This window comes from Hemicordylus capensis, chromosome 5 (genome assembly GCF_027244095.1).
Source record: "Hemicordylus capensis ecotype Gifberg chromosome 5, rHemCap1.1.pri, whole genome shotgun sequence".
Classification (NCBI taxonomy): Eukaryota; Metazoa; Chordata; class Lepidosauria; order Squamata; family Cordylidae; genus Hemicordylus; species Hemicordylus capensis.
In genome coordinates, this window is record NC_069661.1 from 175,162,323 (window position 1) to 175,179,387 (window position 17,065).

General features: G+C 41.3%; 1 protein-coding gene across 7 annotated transcripts; it reads left to right on the forward strand.

Moving 5' to 3' along the window:
* The first annotated feature begins 1,947 nt into the window (after nucleotides 1-1,947).
* TMEM168 (transmembrane protein 168) lies at nucleotides 1,948-16,128 on the forward strand. Of its 7 annotated transcripts, none has more exons than XM_053252381.1 (6): nucleotides 1,948-2,187; nucleotides 3,850-5,116; nucleotides 7,094-7,236; nucleotides 9,081-9,355; nucleotides 13,253-13,718; nucleotides 14,157-16,128. In XM_053252381.1, exons 2-6 carry the CDS (start codon nucleotides 3,980-3,982, stop codon nucleotides 14,191-14,193), a joined length of 2,058 nt encoding a protein of 685 aa, XP_053108356.1. In that variant the 5' UTR covers nucleotides 1,948-2,187; nucleotides 3,850-3,979; the 3' UTR covers nucleotides 14,194-16,128. The 7 variants fall into 7 exon arrangements, with proteins under 7 accessions (XP_053108356.1, XP_053108352.1, XP_053108357.1 ...); XM_053252382.1 differs by having other exon boundaries at nucleotides 1,973-2,187; nucleotides 3,850-4,143; nucleotides 5,077-5,116; nucleotides 13,253-16,128; XM_053252383.1 differs by having other exon boundaries at nucleotides 1,976-2,187; nucleotides 3,850-4,080; nucleotides 5,077-5,116; nucleotides 13,253-16,128.
* Nucleotides 16,129-17,065: the final 937 nt, after the last annotated feature.

Sequence of the window (17,065 nt, forward strand, 5' to 3'; positions counted from 1 at the left end):
TCCTTTACTCTACCACTTTATAATATTTTTGAGCTCTGATTTAGTTTATTACATATTGGTAGGTGCGTGCGGGCCCATTATTTTCAGGCGAAGTCATTGCATAGTTTACTTATTGAAATGTGCGAGAAATATATGAAATGCATTTTTAATTAATGTGCTTGCAAAAGGGAAGTTAAATTGAAATCTAGGATTTCAATTTGGAACATCATTCAGTTTATTGCACAATTTACACATACTGTAAATATGAATCCGAGAAAGATCTGCTTCTCTTGGGTATGTCATTTTGGAATAATGAGTGTTAAGAATCTGAGAACAATAACAGTTAAAATATGAATACATAGTTTTTCCTACTTTTAAAATTATCTTCCCTTTCTCCAGCATATTCCACTGTGTAAAATAGTGTATTCAGCTAATTTCAGTGGCAGGATTCTGGATGCAAAACTTGATAGTTGTAGGGATATCAAGATCAGAAGTCTTGACAATAAAAAAGACTTGGATGCAAGTAATATTACCACAAGTGCTTCTGAATTTAGAATGTGGCCAAATTAACTAAAAGACATATCTAATAAAGCCAGCCTTTTCCAGATCAGTAGTTGAGTTACAGTGTGACTTACATGAATCAGATTTTCTAGGTAAGGTAGCTTATTCATACATAATACTACTGAAGGAGAAGCAAGCTACTCTGTCGCTTGATGGTTGTGATTTCAATAGTATAACACTAGAGCAAGGCAAAAAGACCACCCCCAACTCTATAATTTGCTAGTGTTAAGAACTGGTGTGAAAAACTGATCTAATTCTTTGGTCAGTTTCTTTCATTGCACATTGACCACTGTATGGCAGCATTTACCCCCCTCTTGGTTTGTTGAAAGAATTGGAGGCAAGTACATGAGCTATTGCAGTACACAAACTAAATCTAGTACAATCCTATGCAGTTATTTTTAGAACACCAGTTTACATGCATGGGTGGACATGCATAGGTCAAGTTTTAAAACTGCAGTTAGTCCATCTTGATGCGAAAACAAGTTGTAAGTAAATAAGTTTCCCGATAATTTAAAGGGTCCTCCTTTTAAGTGTGTTGTGGAAGAGAGCTGCATGTCCTGTAGAAGTACACACACGCTTCACACCATCATGTTGTAATGTGGACCATTTGCCAAGTTCTATTCAGAGAAGCAATGTAAGCGTGCTGCTGCCCCCTCCACCACCAATGTATTACTTTCTGTTCGTCAGCACATCCCATATGGATACCACCTTCAGGGCTGCACCTAGATAACCTCCGAACCGACTGAAGAGTCATTCCTTATCAAAGGAAAGATGTTCATATGATCCAAAGAACTTTGCTTTCTGAGTCTTAAACAAAAAACAGCTCTTGTAGTGATGTCAAACGTTTGTCTGAACTTTAGACACGGTTAAAAACGATCACTGCACGAGACCTTTTTTGAACACATTCCCTCATAACATCTCTTAGAAAAGGTCGATTTGCGGACAGGCCGCCCTAAGGTCGCATGGGTCTGCCGGTTAGATGGAAGGTTTGGCTTAGTGTGGCGCTGCTGTCCAAATCTGCAACAAATAAAAGTCGTGCTCTATGCTAGGCCTCATTCCTTAGTCTGCCTTCCTGGATGGACCCGAGATAATTACATATCCTAGCCGAAACGAAAGGCATTCTGTACATGCTCAGAGTCAGCCGAGCCCGAGGTGCTACAGTTTTGATTGCCAACAGCTGTGGTCGAGCAGGGGCCTGACCAGGCTGGATGCACACTCATTCCACCACATGAGGAGCCAGATCTGGGCTGGAGTAGTCCAGCTCTTAAAGGCAGTTTGTACACAGTCAATCCCGTTTGCCTTGCTGCTGGAGAGCAGGGAAGGGTGTTGTTTATCCAAACTTCTAAGCAGGGGTGTGTCCGGGGCTTTCTGCCTTGCCTTCCTCCTCCTCTGAGAGCCACACCGCCTCTCAGTCCTCGCCCTTCTACGGAGAGAGCGCTTTGGGGCCGGCGGCGCTCGCGTGGGAAGAATCTGTGGCAGCCGCCGCAGGCTCGCGGCGCGCCACGCAGCTGTTCGAGCCCCCGCCCTCCAGTCGCCGACGGGGTCTGCGTGGTTTGAGCCCTCGCGCTCCCCGTACTCAGCAGCACGCCCAGGAGCAAGTGCTAAAATGGCGGCGAGTGGGGAACTTTTGGGAGCAAGCGCCAGTAGGTGAGTTCTGACGAAAGTGGCGAGGCTGGTGTGCAGGGAGGGAGGGAGCCAAGAAGTTTAGTCGTGACAGCCAACGGTGCGTGGCTCTCCGTTGCAAAAGGGAGCTGAGGTGAGAGAAGTAAGAGGGGGGAGGAGGACGCTTAGCTGGTCAAGAGGCTGCGGCCTCCTGTTTGGCGCGCCCCTCTCAGCGAGGCATCTGCCCAGCCGCGAGGGGGGAGTTCTCCCCTCTGCCGCCTCTTCAGACGACCAAGTGTTCTCTCCGGCTGGACTGCGCATGTGCCGGCGCTGATTGGGGCCGGCGGCGGGCTGGACTTGGAGGGCTGAGGTGGAGAAGGGAGCGCGGCACCAGTGGCAGCGCTGATGGGGAGCTGGCCTGGCGCGGTCTGGGGGTGCGGGGGGGCAGTCAGTGAGCCAATCAGACGCGCAGGTCTCCCTCGGTCCGTAGGCGGAGAAAGGATGCGCCGCCAGGTTGCCCTCGCCAGCTTTCCACCCTCTCTCACTTCTGATCTCATCTCCTAACGTAAGGCGCTAGATAGATGCCACCAGTGGCATCCGTGGCTGAAGGATCTCGGCCGTCGCTTTGGGGCGTAGCCGTAGCAATACCGTAAAGCCCTCGCTAGGAGTCAGTTTTCCATGCATTCTCACAAGTCGATTGTGCAAATATCAGTGTGTGATATTTTCAAGAACAGCCGGAGCCGTTTTGAGCTCCTCCTTAAATGATCAGAGTACTCAAAGTTTAAAAGCGGCATATGGTTGCAGTGTAATGGGCCCTGGCCTGGATGTAAGCTCTGTTGGACACAGTGGAAATTACTTCTGAGAAAACGATATCGTTCTGTTAGAGGAACTTGTTCTGTTGTTCAGAGAGCATTATCTGATACTTTCCCCATCATCCCCTGACTTCATGAAACTCTTCTTTTTGACAACGTTTAGAGATAATGAAATTATCACTTATCCTTGGAGGATAATTTAGTTGACAACTATTGGTTGTAGTTTTTAAAAAGCCAAACTGGAAACAATAATATGGGAAGGGAACCAGAGATGAGTGTCATTTTACCCCCAAATAAATGGAGATATGTATTGTTACCAAAGAAACATCGTCATGCTTGTGTGCACCAGAAACTTCCAGTCCAACACACACTGGAGCGGCAAGGAGGTCTGCTGCCACCCCATGTGGAACTGTTTTAAGCACAACGCCTGGGGGGGGGCAGGATGTAGTGGGGGGGGAGAGCACCCTCCACAATCCTTAAAGGAGCCCCTGCATTTGAACCAGTTCAAACGCTGGTTCCCAAACCAGTTTGGTGTTCTAGGAATAGAACAGTGAACTGGTTCATGCACATCCCTAATAAAAACTGCAAATGGCAAGCACCGTCTTGAAAGCAGCACACTCCCTACACACACAAGAGATAATACCTTATCTTTAACACACACACTCTCATCATCTAAAATGAAGTCGGTTTGCTAATTAGTATGCAAATATATACAGGTGATTAAAGCTCAGCTCAGCTGACTTATGCATGTTTACTCAAGGAAGTCCCACTGTGTTCAATGGGGCTTGCACCCTAGGAAAGTGGGGCACATTTAAACATATTTACTGTGGAATCATCCCTACTGGATATATTTAAAATGTGTAACTTGAACTTAAACTTGTTTGTGTTCTTCTAGGACTTCGGTCATTCTTGGCTGTTATTGATGAAACAATACTGTGAAAGACCACTCTTGCATCATGTTTCTTGGATGAAATTCCAACGGCTGTTTTCTGTGGGGTAGATACAATCCCTGTCAGCCAGTTTACATGTGTAGATCACTGCGTTACTGTGTTAGCCACTGTCTCTATGCAGCAATGACAAGACTGGAAGAAGCAAACCGAGAAGTGAACATGCACTCCTCTGTCCGGTACCTGGGCTATTTAGCCAGAATTAATTTATTGGTTGCAATATGTATGGGCCTTTATGTCAGGTGGGAGAAGACTCCAGATGCATTAATACTTGTAGTCTTTATTTTGGGACTTTTTGTTCTTGGAATTGCCAGCATACTTTATTACTATTTTTCAATGGAAGCAGCAAGTTTAAGTCTCTCTAATCTTTGGTTCGGATTTTTACTTGGCCTTCTCTGTTTCCTTGATAATGCTTCCTTTAAAAATGATGTGAAAGAACAAGCAACAAAATATCTTCTTATTTCCTCAATAAGTATAAGGATATTGTATGCTTTGGTGCAGAGAATATGCGGCTGTATCCTTCATCGACCTACTCTGCTGACAACAGTTGAATTTCTTGAGCTGGTTGGATTTGCAATTGCCAGTACAACTATGCTGGTAGAGAAATCCATGAATATTATCTTGTTGGTTGTGGCTTTGGCAATGCTGATTATTGATTTGCGGATGAAGTCTTTCTTGGCAATTCCAAATTTAGTAATCTTTGGAGTCCTTGCACCTTTATTTTTTTTCCCATCCTTAAACATACCCATCAACCCATTTGCCTTGGGATGTTTTTTTAGCTGCCTAATAACAGACCCTCTTCTTGACATTTACTTCAGTGGACTTTCGGTTACAGAACGTTGGAAACCCTATTTGTATCGTGGTAGAGTCTGTCGAAGATTTTCCGTCATATTTGTTGGACTTATTGAACTCATTTTTTTCATTTTATCAGCCCTTAAACTAGGTGACCTTGATCTCTGGTATTTTGTGATACCAGGCTTTTCCATTTTTGGAATCTTCTGGATGGTCTGCCACATAATTTTTCTTATAACGCTCTGGGGTTTTCACACAAAATTAAATGATTGTCACAAAATCTATTATACGCACAGGGCAGACAACAACAGCCTTGATAGAGTCATGGCATCTAAAGGAATGCGTCATTTTTGTTTAATTTCAGAGCAGCTTGTATTTTTCAGCCTTCTTGCAACGGCCGTATTGGGTGCTGTATGTTGGCAGGTATGCTATAATGCATTTACTTTCTCCTGTGTGGCCTGAAATATTTGGTGGTGGGGAATATATGGTATGTAGCAAGTGACTACATCAGAGATGTGCAGTTTAGCCACTGACCATGTCAAATATAATTATTTTCCTTAGAGACTTTGTTCTCTAAGGCAGGGATCCTCAACGTTGGGCCCCCAGATGTTCTTGGACTTCAACTCCCATAATCCCCAGGCCCAGTGGCCTTTGGCTGGGGATTATGGGAGTTGAAGTCCAAGAACATCTGGGGGCCCAACGTTGAGGATCCCTGCTCTAAGGAACTTCTTTGACCCTCAAAATGTTGGTGGTTTAGAGCAATGAAGGCAATGAGGATGTTCTCACATGCAGCCAAGACCAGGCGAAGACAGCCAAGCTTGGTATTGGCTGCGTGGGAGAACTGCTGGCAGCCACGCAGCTCCTGACAGCAGCAAACCCACTTAGAGAGCCTGCTGTTTAGCCAGGGTTGAGGGTGCCCTTAACTCCAGCTAAGTGCTTGTGTGTTGGTGCAGTGTGGCACCAACACAGGAGCAGCCTCTTGGCCAGCACCAGGGAGATCCCCACAATGCACTACATGCTTAATGCATTATGGGATTTCTGGGGGCCAGGATGACATATCCAGTCCCACGACCCTCTGCACTGCCTGGGCCAGCAGAGGATCATCTGTGTGTGCAGGGAGCATGTCCAGTAACAGAGGAGCTGGGCATCTGCAGGAAGGTAAGTTTAAGCAGCCTTCCCTGCCGCCCACATTCAAGCCCTTCTCGCTGATCGTGAGAATGCTTATTATGTGATGTAACTAGAGGCTGGAAGCAACACTGAGAATAATTGCAATCTTTGTGTTTGTTTAGAATTTAGCCACATTGCTAGAATGTGCAAACTACTGTAGCAAGCTATATGAATTACAGAATACTGCAACACTTTTTGAAATGTCTGTAATGACTAGCACTGTGAGTGAGTGAATGAGAAGGGATTGCCTTTATTGCAGAGTGTCCTCAGTTGGGTACAGGGCATCTCTGTGTAGTCTGCACAAATAGACCTTGCCTCCAGAGTCCTTGGGGTCTCTGTCAGTAGCCTACTGTCAGGTGCGGTGGGGTTTGACCCTACTGCAGCATTGTTCTCAAGGGCAGCCTTTTATTTTTCCCTGTAGGAGTGAATGGGCCCATTTCTGCTTGGCCCTTGAATCCCTGATTATAGCTAATGTAAAGACCATCTGATCAATGAGAATCCATGAGAACTTAGCCGACCCCATCTATGTTTTGCAATTCTGGATTCTGTTGGTGTGATAAAGTCTAACAATTGAAGGAGCTGACTTTTGTATATTTTGGCATGTTTGCTCAAGCAGAACAATATTATTTTTAAAATGTCAGAGGACATCAGTAGATGATCCTTGTAAATCGTTTCATATTTATATTGTTTGTTTTATGCATATTTACTGGAAGTCCACCTATATGTGTAAAATTGCCACTATCGCAACACAGGAGATGGACGTCATATAAATAACTCAGTTTGGTTTGTTTTGAAATGATGCAGCATTTAATTTTTCTACTTTTCAGTTATGCTTTTAATTCAGCCACACGTATTTGTCTATGACTACCCCACAACGCTTTTAACTAGTCCACCTAAACACAGTTAGATGGCTGAAAAATAATTTTAAATTTGGGGTTTTTCATTTAAACAAACAAAATAAGAGACACATTTTAAAGCGGTGATTCTCTTCTATTTAGCAGGGGTAGAGCAACTGGCCCTATCCAACCCCAGCACAGCAACCCTCCAGTGGCTGTTGCTTCTACCTTATGTTTCTTTTTAGATTGTGAGTCCTTTGGGGACAAGGGACCATCTTATTTATGTATTATTTATTTTTCTATGTAAACCTCTTGGAGAACTTTGGTTGAAGAGCGATATATAAATATCCGTAGTAGTAGTAGTATAGTCTCTATAAATGAATCTTTTTCTTTATAGAAATCCAATGGAATCTTCATGAGTGTGTTTCTGATTGTCTTGCCGCTTGAATCCATGGCGCATGGGCTATTTCATGAACTGGGAAACTGTTTGGGAGGAACGTGTGTTGGCTATGCAGTTGTGATTCCTACCAATTTTTGCAGGTATCATGATGATAAATGCTCTATCATTTAACAATTGCAAGTTGTTAGCAGCTTTTGTTTTTCCTGATTAAATACTAATTTGTCAGCTGGATTTGTATGAGCGTTCTCTCTACCCCCTTCTTAATGGTACCCTTAAAAGCTAAACATAATATTCTTGTGGTGTGCATGGGAAATGTGTAATTGCTTACGATTTAAACTGACTTTCTGGTAGCACATAGGTCCTATTTTGATTTAGCTGAAATTCTTCCCTGAAACAGCCTAGAAGACTATTTCAGAATAATAAAAAATTAATAATAATAATTGAGGTTTCAGAATAATAAAAAGAAGCATGTTGAAATTCTCACTTCATCGATTGAACACTACTTTAGAGCTAGTGGAAGTATGACTTCCACTAGCTCTAAAGTAGTGTTCAATCAGAAAATGCCTCACTACATTGACAAAAGATTTGTGGTTTTGGTTTTCATTAGCCAGTTTTTTCCTGCAATGTGTTTTTCCCCCTTGGGAAAACTATGCTTTTTCTTCATAGTAACTTTTCTGCCTCCTCCACCATTTGTTAAGAGATGTATATCCAACATTTTGAGGACAGAACTTCAGAGAGAGTGAGAGAGCATGCACACGCACACATTTTGGGTAATGTCCAGCATGATCTGAGAATGAGTATGCCCTTTGAGTTCTCATCTGTATTTCTACTGTACTTTATAAACTGTAAAACACAACATCCTACTAAGGCCATTATTAATGGGGATTTGAAAACTTCTGTCAAACCTGCATTATAATTTTTCCTTCTATTTCTTTTGACTTAGTAGTTCCTACATGGCTCTTAATAGCGTGGTTCTTTATCCTGTTTGTTCACTGTTGTTTCTGACTGTTGAAACAACTGACTGTTGTTTCTCCACCAAAGAATTAACATTTTATGGGTGGCATCCTGACTTAAGATTTCCAAGAATGGACGAGATTCCTCTCAGGCAAGGGCAGGGTCTGTTTGTCTGTCATTTCCACCAATTCCCCTCTTCCTCTGCAGCCCCTCAAATACACTTTTGAGGGCTAGGGGACCTTCTAAAGTCTCTTTACTGACAAATTGTGCTTCTAAAAAAACCACCCTGGAAAAGGTATCTACATTAGGGTAGCAGAAAGAAAATCTTGCTCCTCTAACGGAGGGCCCATACAATACTTTCATCAACTCACCAGATAATACTGGGCAGCTTCTAACACTCAAGTATAAACTATTGTGTCTGTATACATCATGATCTGAATTTCACTATCTGCTCATCTTGAATAGATTGGGGAAACAAGTGACATTAATCAGCACATCCATGCTGGGGGGTCTTGGGAGCTTCCAATATTAATAGTAGTATATCATGCACATTTGGGATAATAAGTACAATAAACAGCATTTTTTGCAATGAAAGAACAGCACCAACACATTAACATACTCTTGACAGTACTAGCACCCACCCATCCCCAGTAATGACTTTTTTAGTTTAGTAAGAATTAATATTGTGCATTAAGTGTTGGAAACTTCTCTTTGCCTTTCTGCAGCTAGTTTTGTTGCAGGATTACTTGAAAAGGTCTTGGAGGAAATGAGCTGGTGCGCCAACTCCTTTCTTTCACAAGTGCCTATTATCCTATATCACAGATGCAGCTCATCCATATCCTTTTGGCTGTGGATTTGGCAAGGAAATGACAGATCTGGCCAAGAGGTTGGCAACTGCTGACCCCTATTCTGTACTTAGTTCAAGATTGAACTCTAGGTATTGAACAAACTATCATAAAGAAAGAACAAGTTCCAATAATGGCAAAAGCTTAAAGATTGTAATGTCTCCTTTTCTTCTTCTCTTCCTTAGTCCTGATGGCCAGCCAACATTGCTTCCACCTGAGCATGTGCAAGAGCTAAATTTGAGGTCAACCGGCATGCTTAATTGCATCCAAAGATTCTTTGCATATCATATGATTGAGACATATGGCTGTGACTATTCTACGAGTGGACTTGCTTTTGATACTCTTCATTCTAAGCTGAAATCTTTTCTCGAACTTCGGACACCCGATGGACCCAGACATGATACCTATGTGTTATATTACAGTGGCCACTCTCACAGCACTGGAGAATGGGCACTTGCAGGTAAAGGGCATTTGGAGCTTTTAATAACATTCTCTTGCATTCATTCATTCATTCATTCATTCGATTTCTATACCACCCTTCCAAAAATGGCTCAGGGCTGTTTACACAGATAAATAACAAACAAATAAGATGGATCCCTGTCCCCAAAGGGCTCACAATCTAAAAAGAAACACAAGATAGACACCAACAACAGTCACTGGAGGTACTGTCCTGAGGGTGGATAGGGCCAGTTTCTCTCCCTCTGCTAAATAAAGAGAATCACCATGTTAAAAAGTTCCTCTTTGCCAAGTTAGCAGGGGCATTTTATGCAGCATCACAGCTGAGTGATTTATTTTTTTCTTAATTTTTTACTATTAAATTGGAGACTTCACATTCATAAATTAACAGGTCTTCATGTGTGACTCCTTACTGCTGTGTAAGCAAAAACTGCTTCTGTCACTTGAAGGTGGGGTTTGGGGACAAAAGGATTTATTAGCCTCTCTACAAATATAGGAGGATAATCGATCAAGAGAGATTGATCCATAGTGTTACTTTTTCATAAATCATTTAAAGGATTCATATAGAATTACTGTTGCTAGTGGAGGCCTAAGCGTGTTTAGTCAGAAATAAGTCCCACACAGTTCAGTGTTAATGTCCAAGTGTGGGCATATGTTCTCAGCCTGAAATAATTGTTTCTCTTTAAAAAGTGATTGTGCAAGCTGTTTATTCAGATGATTTTTTCTTTGTGTCTTTGGAATGAATGTTTCCCTTTATCAGTGGCTCAGAAAAACTTCCCTGTATCACAAGCCAGTGCTGAGTGAGACGTATTCTTAGCTGTGCTTTCATGCGGCAGCATTTGTGTGTTCCAGTTTCAGGCTATTCTGTCATTGCAAATGCATTAAAGCAAATACGATTACACTGGTATGATTGCAGAATCTAAGCTAATGTCTGTTAATAAAGTAAAGACAGAAAATGTATTAGAGTATACTATTATTGCAACAATTTCTGCAAGACAGTTGACAAAATGCAGTAAGCCACTGCTGCTATCTGATAAGACTTAACACATTATTCAGATTATTCTGCTTAACTGCCACCTCCAAAAATGTGCATTCAAAATGTCGAAAGCAATGACAAAGGGATAGGAGGAGGTTCCTTGAGGGCATTACCATGTAGGGAGAGGCTTCCATTAATTTAAAGAAAATAGGGCACTGCCACAAGAAGGAAGGGGGCATTAGCCACATATTGCTTTTTGATCAGTTTGCTTGCTTTGAAACTGGGAACCATTCTTTGTTTGAATGCAACCAGAATGCAAATCTGAAGAGCTTCTAAAAACATAACTTATTATTATTATTATTTTACATTTATATCCCGCTCTTCCTCCAAGGAGCCCAGAGTGGTGTACTACATACTCAAATTTCTCTTTCACAACAACCCTGTGAAGTAGGTTAGGCTGAGAGAGAAGTGACTGGCCCAGAGTCACCCAGTTTCATGGCTGAATGGGGATTTGAACTCGGGTCTCCCCGGTCCTAGTCCAGCATTCTAACCACTACACCATGCTGGCTCTCATTGCTGATTAGGTGTTGATGTTATGTGGCTGATGGAAATAGCAGTCCAAAGTGCCCTGTGTGCAAACAGTTGCCAGTTTCCTCTGGTCATCCAGCTGCAGCCCTTCATCTTGCATCACATGCCATTCCATAGCCTGCTCTCTTTCTTTCAGCTGGGGGAGGGGGAGGGGCGCAAAGATTCTGCACAGCTCTTTGGATTGAAGCCAGTAATGTGTACTGTCCTCCAACTCCAGAGAAAAGTAATAGAGATGGCAACAATAAAAATATGAGCATCCAATTAGTATTCAGATATGAAAAAGAAAAAGATCCTTTGAGGAATGATTCTGTGTAGCATACAGTATAGTCTGTGAGCTCTAATGACCTATTTAAAGGAGGTTTATTGTATTTGAATGGGCTGATGATATTATTTCATTGCTAGAAACTTGGCAGTTCACAGTGGTATGTAAAATAAGCTGCTAAGTAGTCATACATAAACCATGAGCAGCAAAACAGCTTGGGAAGTCATGTTCACTGTCTGAAAGTGGAGGCAAGGTTTGGGCAATAACGCTTTGCCTGTATTATTGGAACTATATGCTTTAACTGCCACCTACAAAAATGTGCATACATAATAATGCATCCTGCTTAGAAATGACGCACCTGAATTGATCAAATGGAGGAAGCAGAAAGTGGTGGCAGTCTGTTAAAATGACTGTGCCCACATTTCGCTCTTGTGAAGATTCTGTTTGGAGGAAATCTTAGACAAAATTTTATATTCTCTTCAGACATTCAGCCTCCTTAATTGGGCTTAGAAGCTCATGTGAGTTGAATTGATAAATTTTTTTTAGGCCTGGGAAGAGATTATGGTACTCAAATTCTGCTAACCTCGGATGTTTACGAAACATTGCGCTTTGTGTGGACTGTGGGCTTGATAAAGTCCTGAGATCTCAGAAAAACGAGAGAGGCTTGCACTTTTGTTTCGCAATAATTAAATGATCAGTGAAATCCTTAACATTACTTCCAAATGTTTGTTTGCATTAGCACCTTACTGAGTAGTTAAGAACATAGTTTGGCCATTTTCCCACCTAGAGCAACAGTGGAATTTGTGGTTTTTTCTTTGTCTTCTGCCCAATTCTTAAAAGAATTATTGAAAGCCCTGGAGCAAACTCTCTTCTTCTAAGTAACAACCAGCGGCTCCCATGAGTGCCAGTTGAGCTATTTAATGGTTTGGATAGCTGCTCCAATGAGTTTTGGTAACCTAGCATGCTGCTGTCTTTAGAACCAAAATGGATATTCCTAGCAAGAACATCGTGAGTAGTGCTACCAACAAACCACATACTTGCCCATTTTAGAAACCCTGATGAATGCTGCACTTATGGAATGAACAAAGTTGTGCTAGTGCAAGAAGCTTGTGTTGCTGCGCCACATCACGGGGATTTTTGGTATTGCACAATGGTTTGCTACAAAATATATGAGATATGTCACAAGCTGCACAAACAAGCATGAACATGTTTGTGTTAGTGCAACATTAGTCTGGAACACAAGCTCCAGACTTAGCACAACAGTCTTGCGCTAGCACAATGTCCTTCCTTAAGTTCAGCACTAGGAGATTAGCACTGCGTCTTGACTGAGGAACAAAAAACATTTGCAAGGGATTAAAAAACTTGACAGAAGTTGATCTAAATGCCTTTACTATGGAGCAGCTCAGAGGTCACATGGTTTAATAATGATTTAGTAGGACAATTGTGAATCTTGGGCTCAGGTTCTCCCCCCTCCCCTCATGAGATGAAGTTTTCAACTCCCATTTGTGGTTTAGCACAAACCATGATTTGTCAAGTTTGGGTGTGGCAGCCAAGCCTGTTCTAAATCATGAGCAGAAGTTGAAACCTTCCTTTCTCCCTCCATGTGTGAAGGGGAGCAGGGAGCACAGAATCCCAAGGCTTGCAATCGTCACACGAAACCATGATTAATCCATGGTTTCACATGGATGGATGTTTAAAAGCACTGATCCAGAGAAACATGAGGGATGCATATATGGATTTCCTAGCAATTGTTGACTTATAAGGTGGGATCTCCAGATTCTGCATTTTTGAGCACTGAGTATTGTCAGCTTATGCCCTCCAGTCAGCACACATGGCTTCAATCTAAAAAGTGCTGCGCTCTTTTGTATGTGCAAAATTCGGCCTGAAAAGTGATCTGAACACTGTGGAAATTCAATGTGCTTTACAGATATCTAACATCTAACCTGATAGGTCACTTATCAAACTCTTAAGTATTTTCTGTTAGAGTAAAAGGGTCTTTCTAATGCTGATGCCAGCTGGCCAAAAATATACATGTTTAGTTTTCTGTAACAATTATATTTCTGTTTTCCCCTTAGGTGGTGATGCATTACGGCTTGATACACTTCTAGAATGGTGGAGAGAGAAGAATGGCTCATTTTGCTCACGACTTATTATTCTGTTAGACTGTGAGAACTCGCAGCCTTGGATTAAAGAAGTCAGAAAAGTCAGTGACCAGTATGTTGCAGTTCAAGGAGCAGAACTGGCCAAAGTGGTAGATATTGATGAAGAAGACCCTCCACATCTTGGTGATTTCACTAGAGAATGGGTCGAATACAACTGTAACCCTGACAATGACATCAGCTGGTTTGGAAAAGGACGTACCATAAAAGCCATCTATGGAGTATCGAAACGGTGGAGTGACTATAGTTTACATTTGCCGACTGAAAGTGATGTTGCCAAACACTGGATGATGTATTTCCCGCGCATTACCTACCCACTGGTTCACCTGGCAAACTGGTTCTGTGGTCTTAATCTCTTTTGGGCCTGCAAGGCTTGTTTCAGGTGCTTGAAACGATTAAAAATGAGTTGGTTTCTTCCCACAGTATTGGACACAGGGCAAGGCTTCAAACTTGTCCGATCTTAGTTATGAACCAAAGATGAGCTGTGAGAGCTGTTTAAATATGACTGAGTTGTAATTCTTTTATTTGTAACAGTTTACTCTGTTTGAAGAAATCTTGCTACTTTTGTAGCTATACTTTTTGTTCACTATCCTGAGCAACTACAATATTTGCAAAGAGTTAGAAACTCCATTAGAAAAAAACAAAAAACAGAACAGCAGCATAGCTATAAACCACTAACCTTAATTAGATTTTTATCCTGTAAAAGCCATTATAAAGGACCATGTGCTTCAGAGACATGATAATATATAGGGCCATTTGGGATCTAACTCGGCAGATTTCATGTTTTTTACTGATAAGATTCTTATTATGTTGTGTGCAGTCTACACAGCAGCTATATCCACCTCAGCTATATGTGAAAGGAAGAAAGATCAAGGCCTCCTAAAACTAAAAGCCAGTCAAGAACAATGCCAGGTAGGTAGCTTCATGACATTCACGCTCCAGTTTGTGTTTTTATGTTACTGCAAGTTTGATAGCTTTATTGGATCTTCCATGTGCACATACTTAGAACGGCAGCCTTACTACCCTAATCCTAAACATGCATGCTTAGGAGTAAGCATCAGTGATGTTTACAGAACTTACTTCTAAGTATTTTAAGATTTTAAGCCAGTGGGCAGGATCCAAACCTTTAGTGGAGAGGTGCTTCATGAGTGAAAGCTCATTTTGTGAACAGAATGAAAGTTGCATTCCAAAAAGTGGTTTTTGCGCAAGCAGAACTCTCCTTCCATTCACAGAAGATGCTTCTGCCAATGAAGCAGGTTTGGATACTACCCCTAGTGTTTAATCTTTGCAATGATAGTTAATGCTCAGGTTTACACTATCAAATGATCCAGAGTATGCCCTTCACAGCCAGACTTTGAAATCAGTCCGGTTTGTTGACTAGTTTTCAAGTCATCATAGTCTTCTTCATTTGCTGTCATTAGGGGATAGCAATGTGCTGAATTGTATTTCTCTCCCCAGAGAGAAGCAAGCTGTCTTAAAGAGGATTGAGGTTGTTGGAATGAAGATCTGTTCTTTGCCTCCTTAGGCTTTCAGATCTGGCCTTAATCTTTTTAACTGCAAAGCTGAGAGGGTAAAAAATAGTCTCAAGCATAGGCTGAAAACGTTGCCCATCTGAAATAGAGACAATCAGTACTGTGATTGCCTTTGAAGATTCCCAGCAGTTGGATTCGTAGCTAGATGGTCTGTTCTCTATAACAAGAAATAAAACTAAATGTCAATATACCAATAGTATTAGATCTGCCAAACTGGCAGATCTAAGTTGAACCAAATCACTGTAGCATCCCTCCAGCTTGGTTTCCTCATATTGTTTTATTCTCTTGCCTACCTTACAAATTGTATTAAAGCCTTGTATGATCCAAGGCAAGGATTTTGGTGGTTGTCTATAAACTTAAACAGTGCCCATCCAGATTCTTGTTTTAACATCTAAATGAAAACTTGTTTCCTAACTATTAGGTACCCGTGTTTCAACTTTGAAGGTTTTTTGTCAAGCTTTGTAAAGAAAGTAAATGTTCACTGTTGGTTGCATTAAGAATGATTCTTATATACCGCCAAATTTCTATGACTTTTAGAATTTTTGTTTCAGTAACAATAATGCTGTAGCTGATACCTCCATTAATGATTTCCTCTCTCTGACCTCTTCTTTGCAATAGATCATGGCTTTTCTAGATTCAGGAATATGTTGGTAACGTGTTTTGTAGAGTTATCTCCAAAACTGTAATGCTTTGTAGGGGCCTATTTCCCTGAATTTGCTGTTTTCACTAGCACCATTGCAGGCTGAAAGTGATTTTCTGATGCTCAGCTTCTCATATGTTTCTTTTTAACATCACTTTAGACTGAAGATTATCTCGACTCCTTACATTTTATTTGGTCTTCTTTATTCCTCTATACTCATCTTGCTATAAGGTGCAAATGCTGGTGCCTCTGAATAGCTTACATTTAATTGGAATGCAGATAGATGACATTTTTCTCTGCAAGAGAAGTAAGCCATTTCCTTTATCTCACTATTGCACTTTCATCTATTCTGGTTTATTTTAGGCTTTTTTCAGCATCAAAAGAGAATATGTTGGATGCATTGTGCTTCCTTTGGGTTGTAAAATGCTAAACTAACTTACATTGATCTAAACTTGAGTGTTTAAAGAGTTTATCGCCAGCATTGGATAATGTTGCTCTTGAAAAGTTTCCCTGTTACCATTCAGGATTTGGTGTTTTGCTTTTTAAAAAAAAATTATTTATTGAACTTGTTCTATAAAGGGAGTGTTAAATATATATGGCTCTTTTGTATTACCCTCTTACATTTTGTTTGATTTTTGTAGTCTAGCTCCACATTCAGTTATCTCTTCTGATAATCAGTTTCTAAATACAACCTGAATATAATTTAACTTTTTTTAAGATTACAGTAAGATTGACTGAAAGTAATACTCTTAGATGGACCTGACCTTTATTTTCTTTTTCTTCCTGGAAATTAGGCATAAACTGTGGCACCTTAAGGGCTATTTTATTGTAGCAGGAATTTTCATTGTTTAGAACCTACTTGATTAGAAAAAAGGAGTGGAAAGAAGATGGTTTCCATGGATTTCAGTGGAATTAAAATGTATTTAAAGCACTATTGGCATATCATTTGAGGGTCATGTAATGACCTTTTGAAGAGATGCTGTGAACCTTTACCCGTCTGTCTTGACACCAAACTAGAAGGGAGGATAAAGCCATGTACGTAGGCTCCATAGCACTAGAATGGCTATCCATGCAACTCCCTTGCTACAAGCCTTAAAGGTAATCGTAATAGTTCTGTGCTGTGGTAGCTGCACATACAGCATGGATAATGTCACCAAGCGTAATTGGTACTTGCCTCTAAGCAAATGACAGTGTCTTTAGGCAGCATCGCATATTGTATCCATAGGGCAGTATCCTGACTAAGACTTCTGCAAATTGAAGGTGTTTTGCTTCCACAAATGGGGAGAGGAATATTTTTTAACCATTTCCCTTCCCCTCTGCATCTGCCGTGCCACATGAAAATCTGCTCCTGAGGGTTGGGGGTTGTCATGAGCAGAAGGGGGTGGGAGTAGCCCAGGTCTGCAGAGGGAAAGGTAGATCAGCAAAAATCACCACTCCCTCTGTGTGAGCAGAACATTTTAGTATCCTGACTAAGATTTCAATTTGTGGAAGTCTTAGTCAGGATACTGCCTTATGGATACAATCTTGTTTTCAAGATCCATTCACTTAACTTGCTTC